General features: G+C 39.2%; 1 protein-coding gene across 7 annotated transcripts in view; it reads right to left on the bottom strand.

Moving 5' to 3' along the window:
* Positions 1-13,855, bottom strand: part of IWS1 (interacts with SUPT6H, CTD assembly factor 1) — a 64,930-nt gene that overhangs the window by 32,223 nt on the left and 18,852 nt on the right. For 5 of the 7 annotated variants that reach the window (XM_079924250.1, XM_079924254.1, XM_079924252.1 and 2 more), the window contains exons 3-7: positions 10,205-11,276; positions 8,209-8,398; positions 7,608-7,665; positions 2,185-2,282; positions 890-1,040 (exon numbers count right to left, since the gene is read on the bottom strand). In XM_079924250.1, coding sequence (XP_079780376.1) covers positions 890-1,040; positions 2,185-2,282; positions 7,608-7,665; positions 8,209-8,398; positions 10,205-11,276 — 1,569 coding nt within the window. The remainder of the gene's footprint in view (positions 1-889; positions 1,041-2,184; positions 2,283-7,607; positions 7,666-8,208; positions 8,399-10,204; positions 11,277-13,855) is intronic. The other 2 variants (XM_079924251.1, XM_079924253.1) reach the window with 1 other exon arrangement.

The following is a 13,855-nucleotide window of genomic DNA, read 5'->3' as shown; positions in this document are numbered from 1 at the left end:
TACAATTTGAGCAGAATTTTTAAATGCAGTGAGTTAAATGCAATCATTTGATCAGAGACAAAAGAATGACACAGGTTTATAACATAATAAATATGAGTTTATAATTTTTTGTATGTGAAGAAACATCACTTTGTGGTAAACTAGCAGAACCTGAGAACAAGATCACTCCCCCATAAAACCAGCAAACCAATTCAGCTAAAAAGGCCCATTTTACTTAATACTTAGTCTTTTCACTTTTTTCCTAAAACACGCTACTTAAAAATTAAAATTATTGGGGCTTCCCTGGTGGCGCAGTGGTTGAGAGTCCGCCTGCCGATGCAGGGGACATGGGTTCGTGCTCCGGTCCGGGAAGATCCCACACGCCGCGGAGCGGCTGGGCCCGTGAGCCATGGCTGCTAAGCCTGCGCGTCCGGAGCCTGTGCTCCACGACGGGAGACGCCACAACAGTGAGAGGCCCTCGTACCGCAAAAAAAAAAATAAAATAAAATAATTTCCATGCTTAAAATTTAGAACAGTAAATGCTTATTATAAAAAAAAACAAAGTATTTTTAATGTAGTTTAAGCAAGGATTAAGTGTAAAAAAAAAAAATGGCCGGAATTCCCTGGTGGTCCAATAGTTAAGATTCTGCACATTCACTGCCAAGGGTCTGGGATCAATCGCTTGTAGAGGAACTAAGATCTCATAAGCTGCATGGCGAAAACAACAAAACAGGGACTTCCCTGGCAGTCGAGCAGTTAAGACTCCATGCTTCCAATGCAGGGGACGCAGGTACGATCCCTGGTCTGGGAACTAAGATCCCACATGCCTCGCAAACAAACAAAACAAAAAAGGCCACATAATCAATTATGTGGGAGAAAGAAAGATGAAGCCAGAAGTGACCTATCTCACCTCAGCAGCTTCATTCATCTTGACAATCATGGCGCTCACAACGTCGTCGGCATCACTAATGAAAGTACCACCATCACGGTTACGCCGGCGCTTGCCACTCATGCTCTTTTTCCGCTGCAACATCATCTCAAAGTCCGACAGAAAGTCCATGCTAAGCAGCAACCCAAAATTAAGTGAAATATAAATTCCCTCTTAAATATACATTTTCTTTTATGACAGTTAAGAACCACCAACTTTCTTAATTCTAACTCAGTGAAGTGCTGCTTTCTTTTAAAGTGCAAGTACTTTAAAAATTGCTTTTAAAAGAACAAGTGATCATAAATTTTATGCTCAACTTCCCAACGGTTACACATTAAATACTAATAGTCCTACACCTTCATACACTATGTTCATGCTTACATGTGTTAGCCTGAAAAAGAACATTTCAAATTTCAAGTTTTGCCTGCCACTCCATGGTTCAGTTTTAGTTGCATTGCCTTTCTGCGGGGGGAAAGAGTGGTTTTCAATTATCTGAATATTTTTGTCTTATACAGAATAAGTAGGGGAAAAAAACCCGCTGTTTTTCAGTGATAAGAAGTATAACTCTCCAAACATAATGTGACTGAGATAAAGATGGAGATCTACAAATCTGCTAAGAGCCTCAAAAAGACTTTGTAGCTTTCATCTGAATCTTTACACTTAACGAGGAGCTAATATACTCTCTGCCTCTATCATATAAATAAAATGATATGGTTTATAATTTAATTTCCAAAGGTACTGCCAAACTCATTCAGCTTAATTCTTGCATGTCACTAGGAATTAAAGCATCATCTTTATAAACAGTAACTAACAATTCATTCTATGTTTGTCACCTTTCATGACACTAGATTCTTCTGAACATAGATTCCAACCATCTCAACAAAACTATGTGAAATACAATCAAGGAATATTTTGTATCTAAAACATCCCCCCTGGGACCCCCAAATCAGCTTTCTCTCTCTCTCAAAAAAAAAAGTTTTCATTAGGTTATTTTTCAGAAGAACTTACTTGGTGAGATATAAATGAAAAGCCTGGCAACCATATAGCCCCACAAATTAAGACAGCTGAGCATAGGGCAAATGACAGAAAAATAACAACAGCAAATAATTTTTGGACAGCACTGTATACAGAGAAGTAGATGGGAGAACAAAAATGGAAGATTCTTTCCTACACTTAATCAGGAACCAAAATAAGAAAAACAAAGTTCGTTAGTCTCTACCTTCATTTTTAAAGTTCTCTTTAATAAAGTCCTTTTTTAAAAAATAAAACAAACTTACTGTTTTCCTCTCTTTATGTTATCATCAGAATCTGAATCTTCTGCTTCTTTTACCTGTGTTTCACTTTTTTCTTCTTCCAAATCTTCTTGGTTAAAACCCTAAAGGAAGGGTAAGTTAGCTGGAGTTACCGCAACCTCATTACAGACTCTCTTCTATGTAACTGCTCTTAATTTTTTGCATTTTTAAAGTAATACATTCATAAAGAATAAAAATTAAGAAGATATCAAAAGACATATAGCAAAAAAGCCTCCCTCCCACCCTAGCCCTGGTGTTGCTAGTTTTCTTGTCTCCTCCTTCATTTTTAAGGCTTTAGACGATTTCACCAAATAACTGCGACCATAATTTAAACATCTCCCTGATGATATTTAGGTGTGTGTATTTGAAATTTTGAGAAACATCTGCAAACTGTCTTCATAGAGGTTACACCAAATTAACTCTCCTTCCAGGAAAGCACAAATTCACCTGTTTCCTCACCTTCCCACTACTACGGCAGGTTATCAAGCATTAATATTTGCAATCTCTGGACTGAAAAAAACAAAAGGCATCTCTGTAGCTTTCTTTGCATCCTCTTATCATGAGTAAAGCTGGGCATTTCTCATGTTTCAAAGCCATCTGTTGCTATTTCTCTGTGAACTCTCAATATCCTACGGCCAGTTTTCCATTGGATCTTTGTCTTATTGGTATGGAAAATCTCTTTAAAAATTAGGGAAATTAGACCTTGCTACATGACGGGAACTGCACAATCCTGACATCTGTACAGTTTGATTTTGTTTATGGTAATGTTTTCTGGGTATAATTTTTAATTTTTTATGTAATTTAAATGGTCAGTCTTTTCTTTATAGCTTCCAACTTTCATGTTATACTTAGAAAGGCCTCCCCAATGGTTCCCCTAGTATGCTGTTTTCTACACTGAACTGAACCCATAATCAAGTTGATGTCCACTCTCCACACTAGAGAAACATCTTATGCTTGTAAAATGTTGCTTAACTGAGTATAAGCCCCATGAGGGCAATGTCCAAACAATCTCTGGCATACAAGCTCTCGAATATCTGTTGAATGAATTCTTTTCTATTTTCTTTAGGTTTATTTACTATTTTTCTACCATCTTGAATTAGACTCTAAATTCACCTACTTTCATCCTCTCTTGCCTTAGTAATGAAAGTACTGACTTTTTTTTTAACACAAGAACTATTTAACAAGTAAGTTTTAAATTTGGGGGTGGCAAGGGTGCTTTTATGTGCTAATTTTGTTACTAATTTTTAATTTCATTGCATTCAGAAAATGTTGTCTATAGTTTGTACATTTTGCAAAAGCTTGATTTAAATCTTATATGGAAATACAAAGAACCAAGAAAAGCCAAGACAATCTTAGAGAATAACAACCTTAAAGGACATAAATAACCAAATATCAAGGGTTATGCATTAATGGTGCAAGGATAGACCAATGGAACAGAAAAGATACTTCAGAAACAGATTAGAAAATATATACATACTCGATTTATGACAAAGATGGCAGAATAGTGGAAAAGGATAGTCTGGTTCAACTAGATACTACAAACGGGGGGCGGAAATCTTGACTATCTCATATATACTGCACACAAAAGCCCATTCCAGGTGGACAATATAACTAAATGAAAAAGATAAAATAATCAAGCTTCGAAAGAATAACTCAGGAGAATATTTTTATAACCTTGGGGATAGGCAAAAATTTCTTACAATTCAAAAAACTTTCAACATAAACGAAAAGACTGGTAAAGTTGATTTACACTAAAATTAAGAAATTTGCTCATCAAAGACTCCATTTAAAAACTGAAAATGCAAGCCACTGAACAGAAGATATTTTTATCTTTTATAATCTCCAAAGGGCTTATATCTGGATTATATAAAAAGAGACACTTCTCTTTTCTATCTTTCCTGGTTTTTTGGTCTTGATTATTCCATTGTTTACATTCCACTTAGATTACAGATCTGTTCATTCTCTTCGCAGTTCTGTCAATTTTTGTTTTGCTTATACATATTTAAAGCCATATTACTAGGTACACGGCTAGTACAATTTTAAACCCTTTTTCCAATATAAAGGGACCCTCTTTATCTCGAACAATGGTTTTTGCCTTAAAGTCTACATCGTTGATATTCATATAAGCTACACCAGTTTTCTTTTGGCTAGTGTTCGGAGAGAGTACCTTTTTCCATCCTTTTATTTTCAACTCTATCTTCTGTTTCAGATGAATTTCAAAATTAATATATAGCTGGTTTTTAAAATCCAGTCTTTAATTTGTCCTTTAATTGGAGCACTTAATATATTTCAGTGTGATTTCTGATATTATCAAAGTTTATATCTGCTATCTTACTACATACTACTTTCTAAACGTCCCCCTGTTCTATATTTCTTTTTCTCTTTTCTTGCTTTCTTTTGGATTGACTAGCTTCTATTATTTCATTCTTCCCTCTCTATTAGGTTGGAAGTTACACATTCCATTAGTCTTTTTAGAGATTACAATGCACATCCTAACTTACCAAAGACTACTAATGTACTTTTACATACATTTGCAAAGACCTGAGAACATTTCAATTCCATGTAAACACCCAATCTGTCACTGCCGTCATGTTTTAATTTCATATGCATTTTAAACCACACCAGACGTGACTCTGTTTTGGATGGTCATTACACATTTAGACCTAGCCACACGCTTTTGTTGCTCTTTTTCCCTTCCTGCATCCTTGACCTTCCACCTGAGATTTTCTTTCTGCCTTTAGTATTTCCTTCAGTTGGCATTTTGGTAAGATGAAATAAGCAGGGAATCTTCATTCCTGAAAAGAATTTTTACTGAATATAAAAGAACTTTTAAGTTTGCAGTTATTGGATTCTATTACTTCTGTTGAGAAGTTAGCTATTAAAATAACAGTTGCCTCTCTGAATGTAATATCTTTTCCCCTTTGGCTGCTTTAAAGACTTTCCTGTTTTCTTTGGTTTCTTGTAATTTTCCTGTGGTGTATTGGGTTGGCCAAAAAGTTCATTCAGGTTTTTCTGTAAGATGTTACAGAAAGGGACTTCCCTGGTGGTCCACTGGTTATGACTCCACGCTCCCAATGCAGGGGGCCCGGGTTCGATCCCTGGTCAGGCAACTAGATCCCACATGCATGCCGCAACTGAGAGTCCGCGTGCCGCAACTAAATATCCTGCATACCACAACTAAAGATCCCGCGTGCCGCCACTAAGACCCGGCCCAGCCAAATAAATTAATTAATTTAAAAAAAAGTTACGGGCTTGTCTGGTGGTGCAGTGGTTGGGAGCCCGCCTGCCGGTGCGGGGGACACGGGTACGGGGCCTGGTCCAGGAAGATCCCATGTGCCGCGGGGCAGCTGGGCCTGGGTACCACAGCTATTAAGTCTGCACTCTGGAGCCCGCGGGCCACAACTGCTGGTCCTGTGTGCCGTAGCTGCTGGGGCCCGCGCGCCTGGAGCCCATGCTCCGCGGCAGGAGATGCCACCACAGTGAGAGGCCCCACGCCTCAGCAAAGAGTGGTCCCCGCTTGCTGCAACGGGGAGAGGGCCCGTGCGCAGCAGTGGGGACCCAGTGCAACCAGAAGTAAATAATGATTAATTTTTTTTAAAAAAGTTACAGAAAAACCCGAACGAACTTTTTGGCCAACCCAATATTTAAGTGTAGATTGCTTTGTTTTTATCCTGCTTGCAATCTGTAGAACTTCTAGACTCTATGGCTTTATGAATCATTTCTTTAAATATTGTTTCTGATATATATACATATACATTTCCTCCCCTCTCCTTCTGGGATTCCAAGTCACTCTGTTAAACCTTCTCATGCATAATTTATGTTTTATTTTTTACATTTTCCACACTAATATCAATGCTTCATTCTACATAGTTCCTTCTATTTATTTAGTTAGTTGTGGCAGGTCTTGGTTGCAGCAGGCGGGCTCCTTAGTTCCTTCTATTTATTTATTTCGTTGCAGCAGGTGGGCTCCTTAGTTGTGGCATGCATACTCTTAGTTGTGGCATGCACATGGGATCTACTTCCCTGACCAGGGATTGAAACTGGGCCCTCTGCCTTGGGAACGCAGAGTCTTAACCACGGTGCCACCAGGGAACTCCCTCTACATAGTTCTTTCTAACTTACCTTCCAGTTCACTCATTTTCTTTTCAAATACGTCTAATCTGTTGTTAAACTCAACCACCCAGTTTTTAATTTCAGTTACTGTATTTTCAAAGTCCCAGAATTTCTACTTGGTTCTTTTTCAGGTATTTAAAAAAAAACTGTTTGCTCTAAGAAACTTTTCAATCCTTTACCTTGCTAAACATATATATATTAAAGGCAATATCTAAAATTCCTATATCTAGAGCCCCTAGGTCTATTTCTGTTATCTGCTGTTACTATTGTTTCTTTTTAAATGTTACAGATAAGTGTGTACTGTGTATTTGAAAAACTACAGAAATAATTGGAGGTCTGTGATGATGTTACTTTTGTCCTGAAAGGATTTCTGTTTGCATATGTCAGGTGGCTGAGAGCCAGCCAATGGTTTAAGAATCACTGCAATCAAACTTCTGAGACTTAGGGAGGGTGACGGAAGAGGGAAGAGATATGGGAACATATGTATATGTATAACTGATTCACTTTGTTATAAAGCAGAAACTAACACACCATTGTAAAGCAATTATACTCCAATAAAGATGTTAAAAAAAAAACAAAAAAACTTCTGAGACTGAGGTTCTCTATGTTGCTAGATGACTCAAAGATGGCCTAAAATCTGAGCAAAGGCTATTCTAACTTCCAGTTCACCCTTAATCCTAGCAGTCTCAATCCAGAGCATGGGGTTTTCAGGGTCCCCTAACCTCAGCAGGCCCCGACCTTCCAGTTTTCTCTCTTAAGCCTTGAGGCAATCAAAAATAAATTTAGCCTCTCAGCTTGAGCAGATGAACATCCCAGAAAAAGCAGTTCTAAATGCTGAGCTTACCTCTTTAGGTTTCTATCTTTTGCTGGTTTTTGGCTTAGTAATTCTTTGTTACCTAGTTCTTATGATGATGAGCAGATTTTTTAAACATTTTGTCTAGCTTCTGTAGTTGTCCTTAGCAGAAGGGCTGGTCCAAATTACCTCATGTGCCATTGCTATCATCAGATGCTCCGTAACTGCTGTGATTCTTTCTCTTTAGCATTATAAAGCGCGTTTCATTGTCTCTTAATGTGTTCCTTCCTCCCTTTAATTCAATTTTGCCCGTTATTTTCCTTTTATGTCTTTGTAGACCCCTTTATTTCACTTTCCGAATACCTTTGTTCTAGATTTTTCTACTGGATACATCATAGCTATTTATTTCTACTTATTGGAATCTCCTACTAGACACCCACTGCCATAAAAACAAAAAAAGCATAGCATAATCAAAGAGGAAATCTTTCCGTCTAATACTTACTGTAAATTCTTCCTCCTCCTCATCACCAGATTCTCCAAATATGTCTGCAATAAGATTTCTAGAAAATATAAAAAACTTTCATTTGCTTTCTTCTCATTTGCATAGGAATCAAAATATTTTTCTAATAGGGTATAATTTAATAACAGTAAAACATGCAGATCTCAAGTGTCCATCTCAATGGGTTTTGACACATTCACGTAACCCTTACCCTAACAGAACAGTTCCATCTCCCCAGAAAGTTCCCTTGTGGCCCTTTCTAGTCAGTCCCCCCATCAACATCCCAGAGGCAACCACCACTCTGATTTCCACCACCACAGATTAGTTTTGCCTGTTCTTGAACCTCACATAAGTGGAATCAGATAACATGTCCTCTTTACTTCCTTCACTTAAGATAATATTTTTGAGGTTCATCCATGTTGTAGCATGCAGCAATAGTTCAGGACCTAAAATCCTGAATCCCCCAAGGTCATGAAATTAGGCAGGGCATATTGTATTACACCTCAACACGGAATTTTAATACAAGTTTAAAAACCCTGAAAGACAAGCCCCTCTCTACCGCCTTGTATGAACCCTGGGAAGTTCAGGTTACACTGCCACTTACTCTTCTTCATTCCCTGACTCACTATCACTCCCAAACAGGTCCTTCTCTTCATTTTTCTTATCAGACAATTCTCTCCCTGCTTCTTCTTCACTGTCAGATGCTATCGTCTTCTCTCTTTTGCCTGATTTGTCTGACAAAACATCACTGTCAGAGTCATCTGCATCAGAGACAACACGACTCTTCTTTGCTGCTGTTGAAAAAAAAATCATCATTAATCTTACTCCATCACAGTCACTGTATTACTAAGTACAACAGGTGCTCTAAAATGTCAGTACGTGGCCAAAACCAAAGGCCTCATGATACACAGTTTAGAATAAAAAATAAATAAATAGCTAAAAGATGCAGAGTCATCTTACAATTATCTGCTATATAGGAAAAAGTGGCCAAAAGATGAAGACTGGCATCAATAGCTACCTTTCGTTTGGGGGAACAGAGAAAATAAGAGTAGAATCCCTTCTATGCTGCCTAATATTAGCAGAACTCTAAAGGCTTGGATATTCTTTTGTGGAATCCCCATGCTCCTCAGCCATCCATCACTGCTCAATCTGGAATTTCTCATCTACCTTAGTAAACTGCACATGTGGTGCTCTTTTCCCTTCTCCTTTAACAACTGTCGGGTTATAAAGAAATGCCTTTTCCCAAAAAGATGTTTCATAAGAAAGTAATCAAGTAGTAAAGACTGGAATATTTTGTGGAGACACGGAGTCTCTAAATAGAGTCCCTCGGAAACTTCCTTAAATTTGGGCATTCAACAATGTTTAACAACTGAAGACAGGTACCCATGAGAGCTCAGTCACTGTCTAGATGGGATGTAGTGCATTAGCTGTCAAAGAGACCACAGTTAACTCTGGATAAGGTTGGGTTTTCATGTAAAAGTATTCTTTTGAAACATTACCCTTTCCAGTAAAAAAAAAAAAAAAAAAAAAAAAAAGGACTTCCCTGGTGGTCCAGTGGTAAAGAATCCGCCTTACAATGCAGGGGAAGTGGGTTTGATCCCTAGTCAGGAAACTAAGATCCCACACGGGGCGACTAAGCCTTCATGCCACAACTACTGAGCTCGCAAACCTCAACTAGAGCCCGCATGCTGCAAACTACAGAGCCCATGCACTCTGGAGCCTGCGCACCACAACTACAGAGCCCGCACACCCTGGAGTCTGTGCGTCACAACTAGGGAGAGAAAATCTGCAAGCCACAACTAGAGAGAAGCCCGCGGACAACGAAGAGCCTGCGAGCTGCACGGAAGATCCCACATGCCGCAACTAAGACCTGACGCAGCCAAAAATAAATTAATAAATAAAAAATCTTTTAAAAAATTTATATTTTCATAGAAATCTTTCATATTGCCATTGCAGTGCAGTCTAGTTTATCATTTTGAGGCAGTCAGAACTTAACAAATGCTGCTAGAACAACAAAGGAAATTTAAGGAATATTAAGACTTGCCAATGAGGGAAATCCCTGGTGGTCCAGTGGTTAGAACTCCAGGCTTTCACTGCCAACCTCATGAGTTCAATCCCTGGTGGGGGAACTAAGATTCCACAAGCCACATTGTGCAGCCAAAAACACCAAAACAAAAAACAAAACAAAACAAAAAAACCGAAACACTTGCCAATGAAAACCAGTGTCCTGGTGATATTTTAGAACATCAAGTTGAATAAGAGAATACAGACCTAACATTCCAGGAAAAGAAACAATCCTTCATAGTTATAAGCTTAGACAACAAGTAAAGCTATGGAGGGACTTCCCTGGTGGTCCAGTGGCGGAGAATTTGCCTTCCAATGCAGGGGACACAGGGTCAATCCCTGATTAGGGAACTAAGATCCCACATGCCATGGGGAAACCAAGCCCACGTGCCGCAACTACTGAGCCCGTGTGCTACGGAGCCTGCGTCCCACAACTAGAGAGCCCGTGTGCCTCAACTAAGACCCGATGCAGCCAAATAAATAAATAAATAAATAAAAGTAAAGCTAAGGATAAACAGCCCAAAATAGTCCCTTACATGCTTTCTCTTCATCGTCACTATCAGAAAGCACAGCAGCTTTCCGCTTTGCCACTTTCTCCTCCACCCCCTCTTTTTCTTCATCCTCATCACTGTCAATTTTGGGCCTTTTTGGTTCTTCCTCCTCGCTGTCAGAACTGTTGAACCGCTTCCTGTCTACATGGGCATCGGAATGAAAGGGGTCAGCCTGCATTTCTGTGTCCTCTCTCTTATTCTCCCCGTCACTGTCCTCGTCAGACTCCGGCTTCTGTCTGTGTCTGGGGGCAGCCTCGGCTTCTGAATCGCTGGCAGGCCCCTTCTGAGGCTCCTCGCTCTCAGAGTCACTGGCTTGGGGCTTGGGAAGCTCCTCATTTTCAGAATCACTGGCTTGGTGCCTTGGGGGGTCCTCGCTTTCCGAATCGCTAATTCGGGGTTTGGGAAGCTCCTCATTTTCCGAGTCACTGGCTTGGTGCCTTGGGGGGTCCTCGCTTTCCGAATCACTGATACGGGGTTTGGGAAGCTCTTCATTTTCCGAGTCGCTGGCTTGCTGCCTTGGCGGGTCCTCGCTTTCTGAGTCACTGATCCGAGGCTTGGGCAGCTCCTCACTTTCAGAGTCACTAACTCGAGGCTTGGGAAGCTCCTCATTTTCCGAGTCACTGGCTGGGTGTCTTGGGGGCTCCTCACTCTCAGAGTCACTGACTTGGGGTTTTAGAGCATCCTCTGTTTCCGAGTAACTGGCAGGACTTTTGGGGAGCTCTTCGACCTCTGAATCGCTGGCAGGGGGCTTCCTAACATCTTCATTTTCGGAGTCACTTGCGTGCCCATTAAGCAGCTCCTCGTTTTCAGAGTCGCTCACAGGTAGCTTCCTGGGCTCCTCATTCTCAGAGTCGCTCCCATGGTGATTGGCATCCTCGTTTTCAGAATCACTCGCAGGAGGCTCTGCATGCCCTTCAAATTCAGAGTCGCTGTCCTTTTGCCTTTGAAGCTCCTCACTTTCAGAGTCACTGGCATTAAGATTTGAGGGGTCATCGTTCTCAGAGTCTGTCACATGATGTCTTTTGTTGAGACCATCTTCTCGATCACTAGGTTCATTCTGAAAAATCAAGGGAGAAAAAATTAGGAAAGTGCAAAAAAAGCTTTGGTAGTAAAAATGTTAAAAATTTTCAGCTTAAAAAAAAAGCAGGAATACGCATGCTTAAATGTAGAATTCTCATCCTATACGTATATAGAAACATCCCACTTTTAAAAAGGCCATTCATCTGTGAAATGGTAGCATGGTTTAGATCCCAAAATGAGGAACGATAACCTGCCTTCATGAATCTGTAAAGCACAGACCCCCAGATTACTCTACGGTACCTTATACTTTGAAAAGCTAGATTAAACAACAACAAAAAATAAACCTTAACTTTCTCATATAATTCTAGCTCCTAAATATATTCTTTAAGTACATACAAGCAAACATGTACCCAAGTTCTCTTAAAAAAGGAACATTCTTGGGTTTTATAGCGTTAAAGTTCTTTTAAGGAAGAGAACTATAAAACTTTACTTTATTTAAAGGGCCAAATTATACTTAGGGCACATTCTCCCAAGTGAATCTGAACAAATAAGGAGAGGAGCAGAGGAGCAATTAACAGAGCCAAATACCATGTTAGGGTCTCTCCTGCTAGTTTACTCCTCACGAGAGTATTTTTCATGATAAGAAAACTGAGGTTTACAGCAGTCTTGGGACATATATCCAGTAACCCTGGCACAAAAGTTTAAGTTTTAGGGAAAACACTGACTAATCTAGCTATACTAACAAATAATGTCATATGAAGTAATCTGAAAACTCTAGGGTACAAATTTGATATTATAGCTATGTTTTTTAAATGCAGAGAAAAATATATAAAACTAAACATACCAAAATACTAATAACTAGAATGTGGGGAATTTTTTCCCTTCTATAATAGTATCTTTACTTTCAGTAACATGGTAATTAATATTCTGGCTTAAAAAGTAAAGTACTTCTGTGTTTGGGTTTTCCCCCTTAAAAGTTTACTGAGCCAAATTTTTTTTTTTTTTTTTTTTTTTTGCAGTACGCGGGCCTCTCACTGTTGTGGCCTCTCCCCTTGCGGAGCACAGGCTCCGGACGCGCAGGCTCAGCGGCCATGGCTCACGGGCCCAGCCGCTCCGCGGCACGTGGGATCTTCCCGGACAGGGGCACGAACGCTTGTCCCCTGCATCAGCAGGCGTACTCTCAACCACTGCGCCACGAGGGAAGCCCTGAGCCAAATATTTTTCTTTAGAATATATGACGGACATTTCCTGAACTTACCACAGATCAATTTTCAAGGAACAAAGAGCCTTTAATAAAGTATATGCCCACCATATCACGCAATGAAATAATTAAGCAGTAAGAGAATATACAGTGACAAGATAAAAGGCATTAAAATGTTTTCACAAAACCCACACTTTAACTTGCTTCGGGCTCATTTAAAGAAGATTAAGTATGTTGTGTCTACAACTTCAGAAAGAGTACAAAAAATTACAAAATAAGCTTATAAAATATGTTTGAGGGTTTTTCCCCTCCATATTTCATTGCCATCTTGATAGCACAGAGTTCCAAAGATACAGTAACTGCTATACATATTCATTCAAGTATAACACATTCAGGAAACTTTCTAAAATAATAAGCTTTTCAAATTTCCCAAAGATATTTTTCTTTTATTATCACGGGACACTCACAGCATAGCACTGGATTCCCTGTCAGTCATACATCCTACTACCCCAATGAAACTGGCATTTATCTATTAAATTAGGACAGGAGAAATAACATAGAACCTTTTGATACAGTACAAGATATAGTACTCTATATATTGCTAGAAGCTTACTCTTGGCCATACTTCAGAATTTAATTCTTTTATATTTTAAAAGAATATAGATGAAAAAATTAACTATCCAGAATGTAAGCCCTAAGAAGGCAGGCATTTTTTGGTCTGTTTTCCTCACTGAGAAGGCACATTCTGTGCTTCAGAGCACAGAATGGTGTCTGGTATATACAAAATCACAGTAAATTCTTACTAAGTAATTACTTACTTACCTACTTACTTACTTACTGTGTAAGAAAGTAATTACTTTTCTCATTTAATAAAAAGAGTTAAATGAGAATAATTTAAAGTGAGGAATAATTAACTCAACAAGTATTTGTTTAATGTCTACTACGTGCAAGGTGCCAGGAATCAAGGCTGAACATGTCTCAGTGCCTGACCTTAAGGAAATGTTGTCTAATGAGCCAGCCAAATATACCATAACAATACAGTATAACATGCACTGCTATGAAGGTATGTGTGACATTCCGAAAGCCTACCGGAAGTGATCTATATGAGACTAAGCTATAAAAGGTGTGTAGACAACAGGTACTGGGAATTAGTTTGTGATGACTGAATTAAGAAGTTAACTGCATTACTGAGGGCAGAAGACGAAACATACAGGTACCAGCAGAGGTAACTAAAGCAGGAGGCGAAAGGGGAAATTGTTAACTGGCTTTCGGAATGCTTTCCATGGCATACACATGACATAACTCTAGCAACATGTTCGTGTGTGACTCAGCTGCAAACAACAGAAATCATCTCAGGCTAGCTCCAGAAAAAAAGAACAATCTTTCCAGAATCAAAGTGGAATAAATGGCTAAAG

This window comes from Stenella coeruleoalba, assembly GCF_951394435.1.
Source record: "Stenella coeruleoalba genome assembly, chromosome: 6".
In the NCBI taxonomy this organism is placed as follows: domain Eukaryota; kingdom Metazoa; phylum Chordata; class Mammalia; order Artiodactyla; family Delphinidae; genus Stenella; species Stenella coeruleoalba.
Note: the sequence above shows the minus strand (reverse complement) of the source record. Positions and strands in the feature narration are given on the sequence as shown.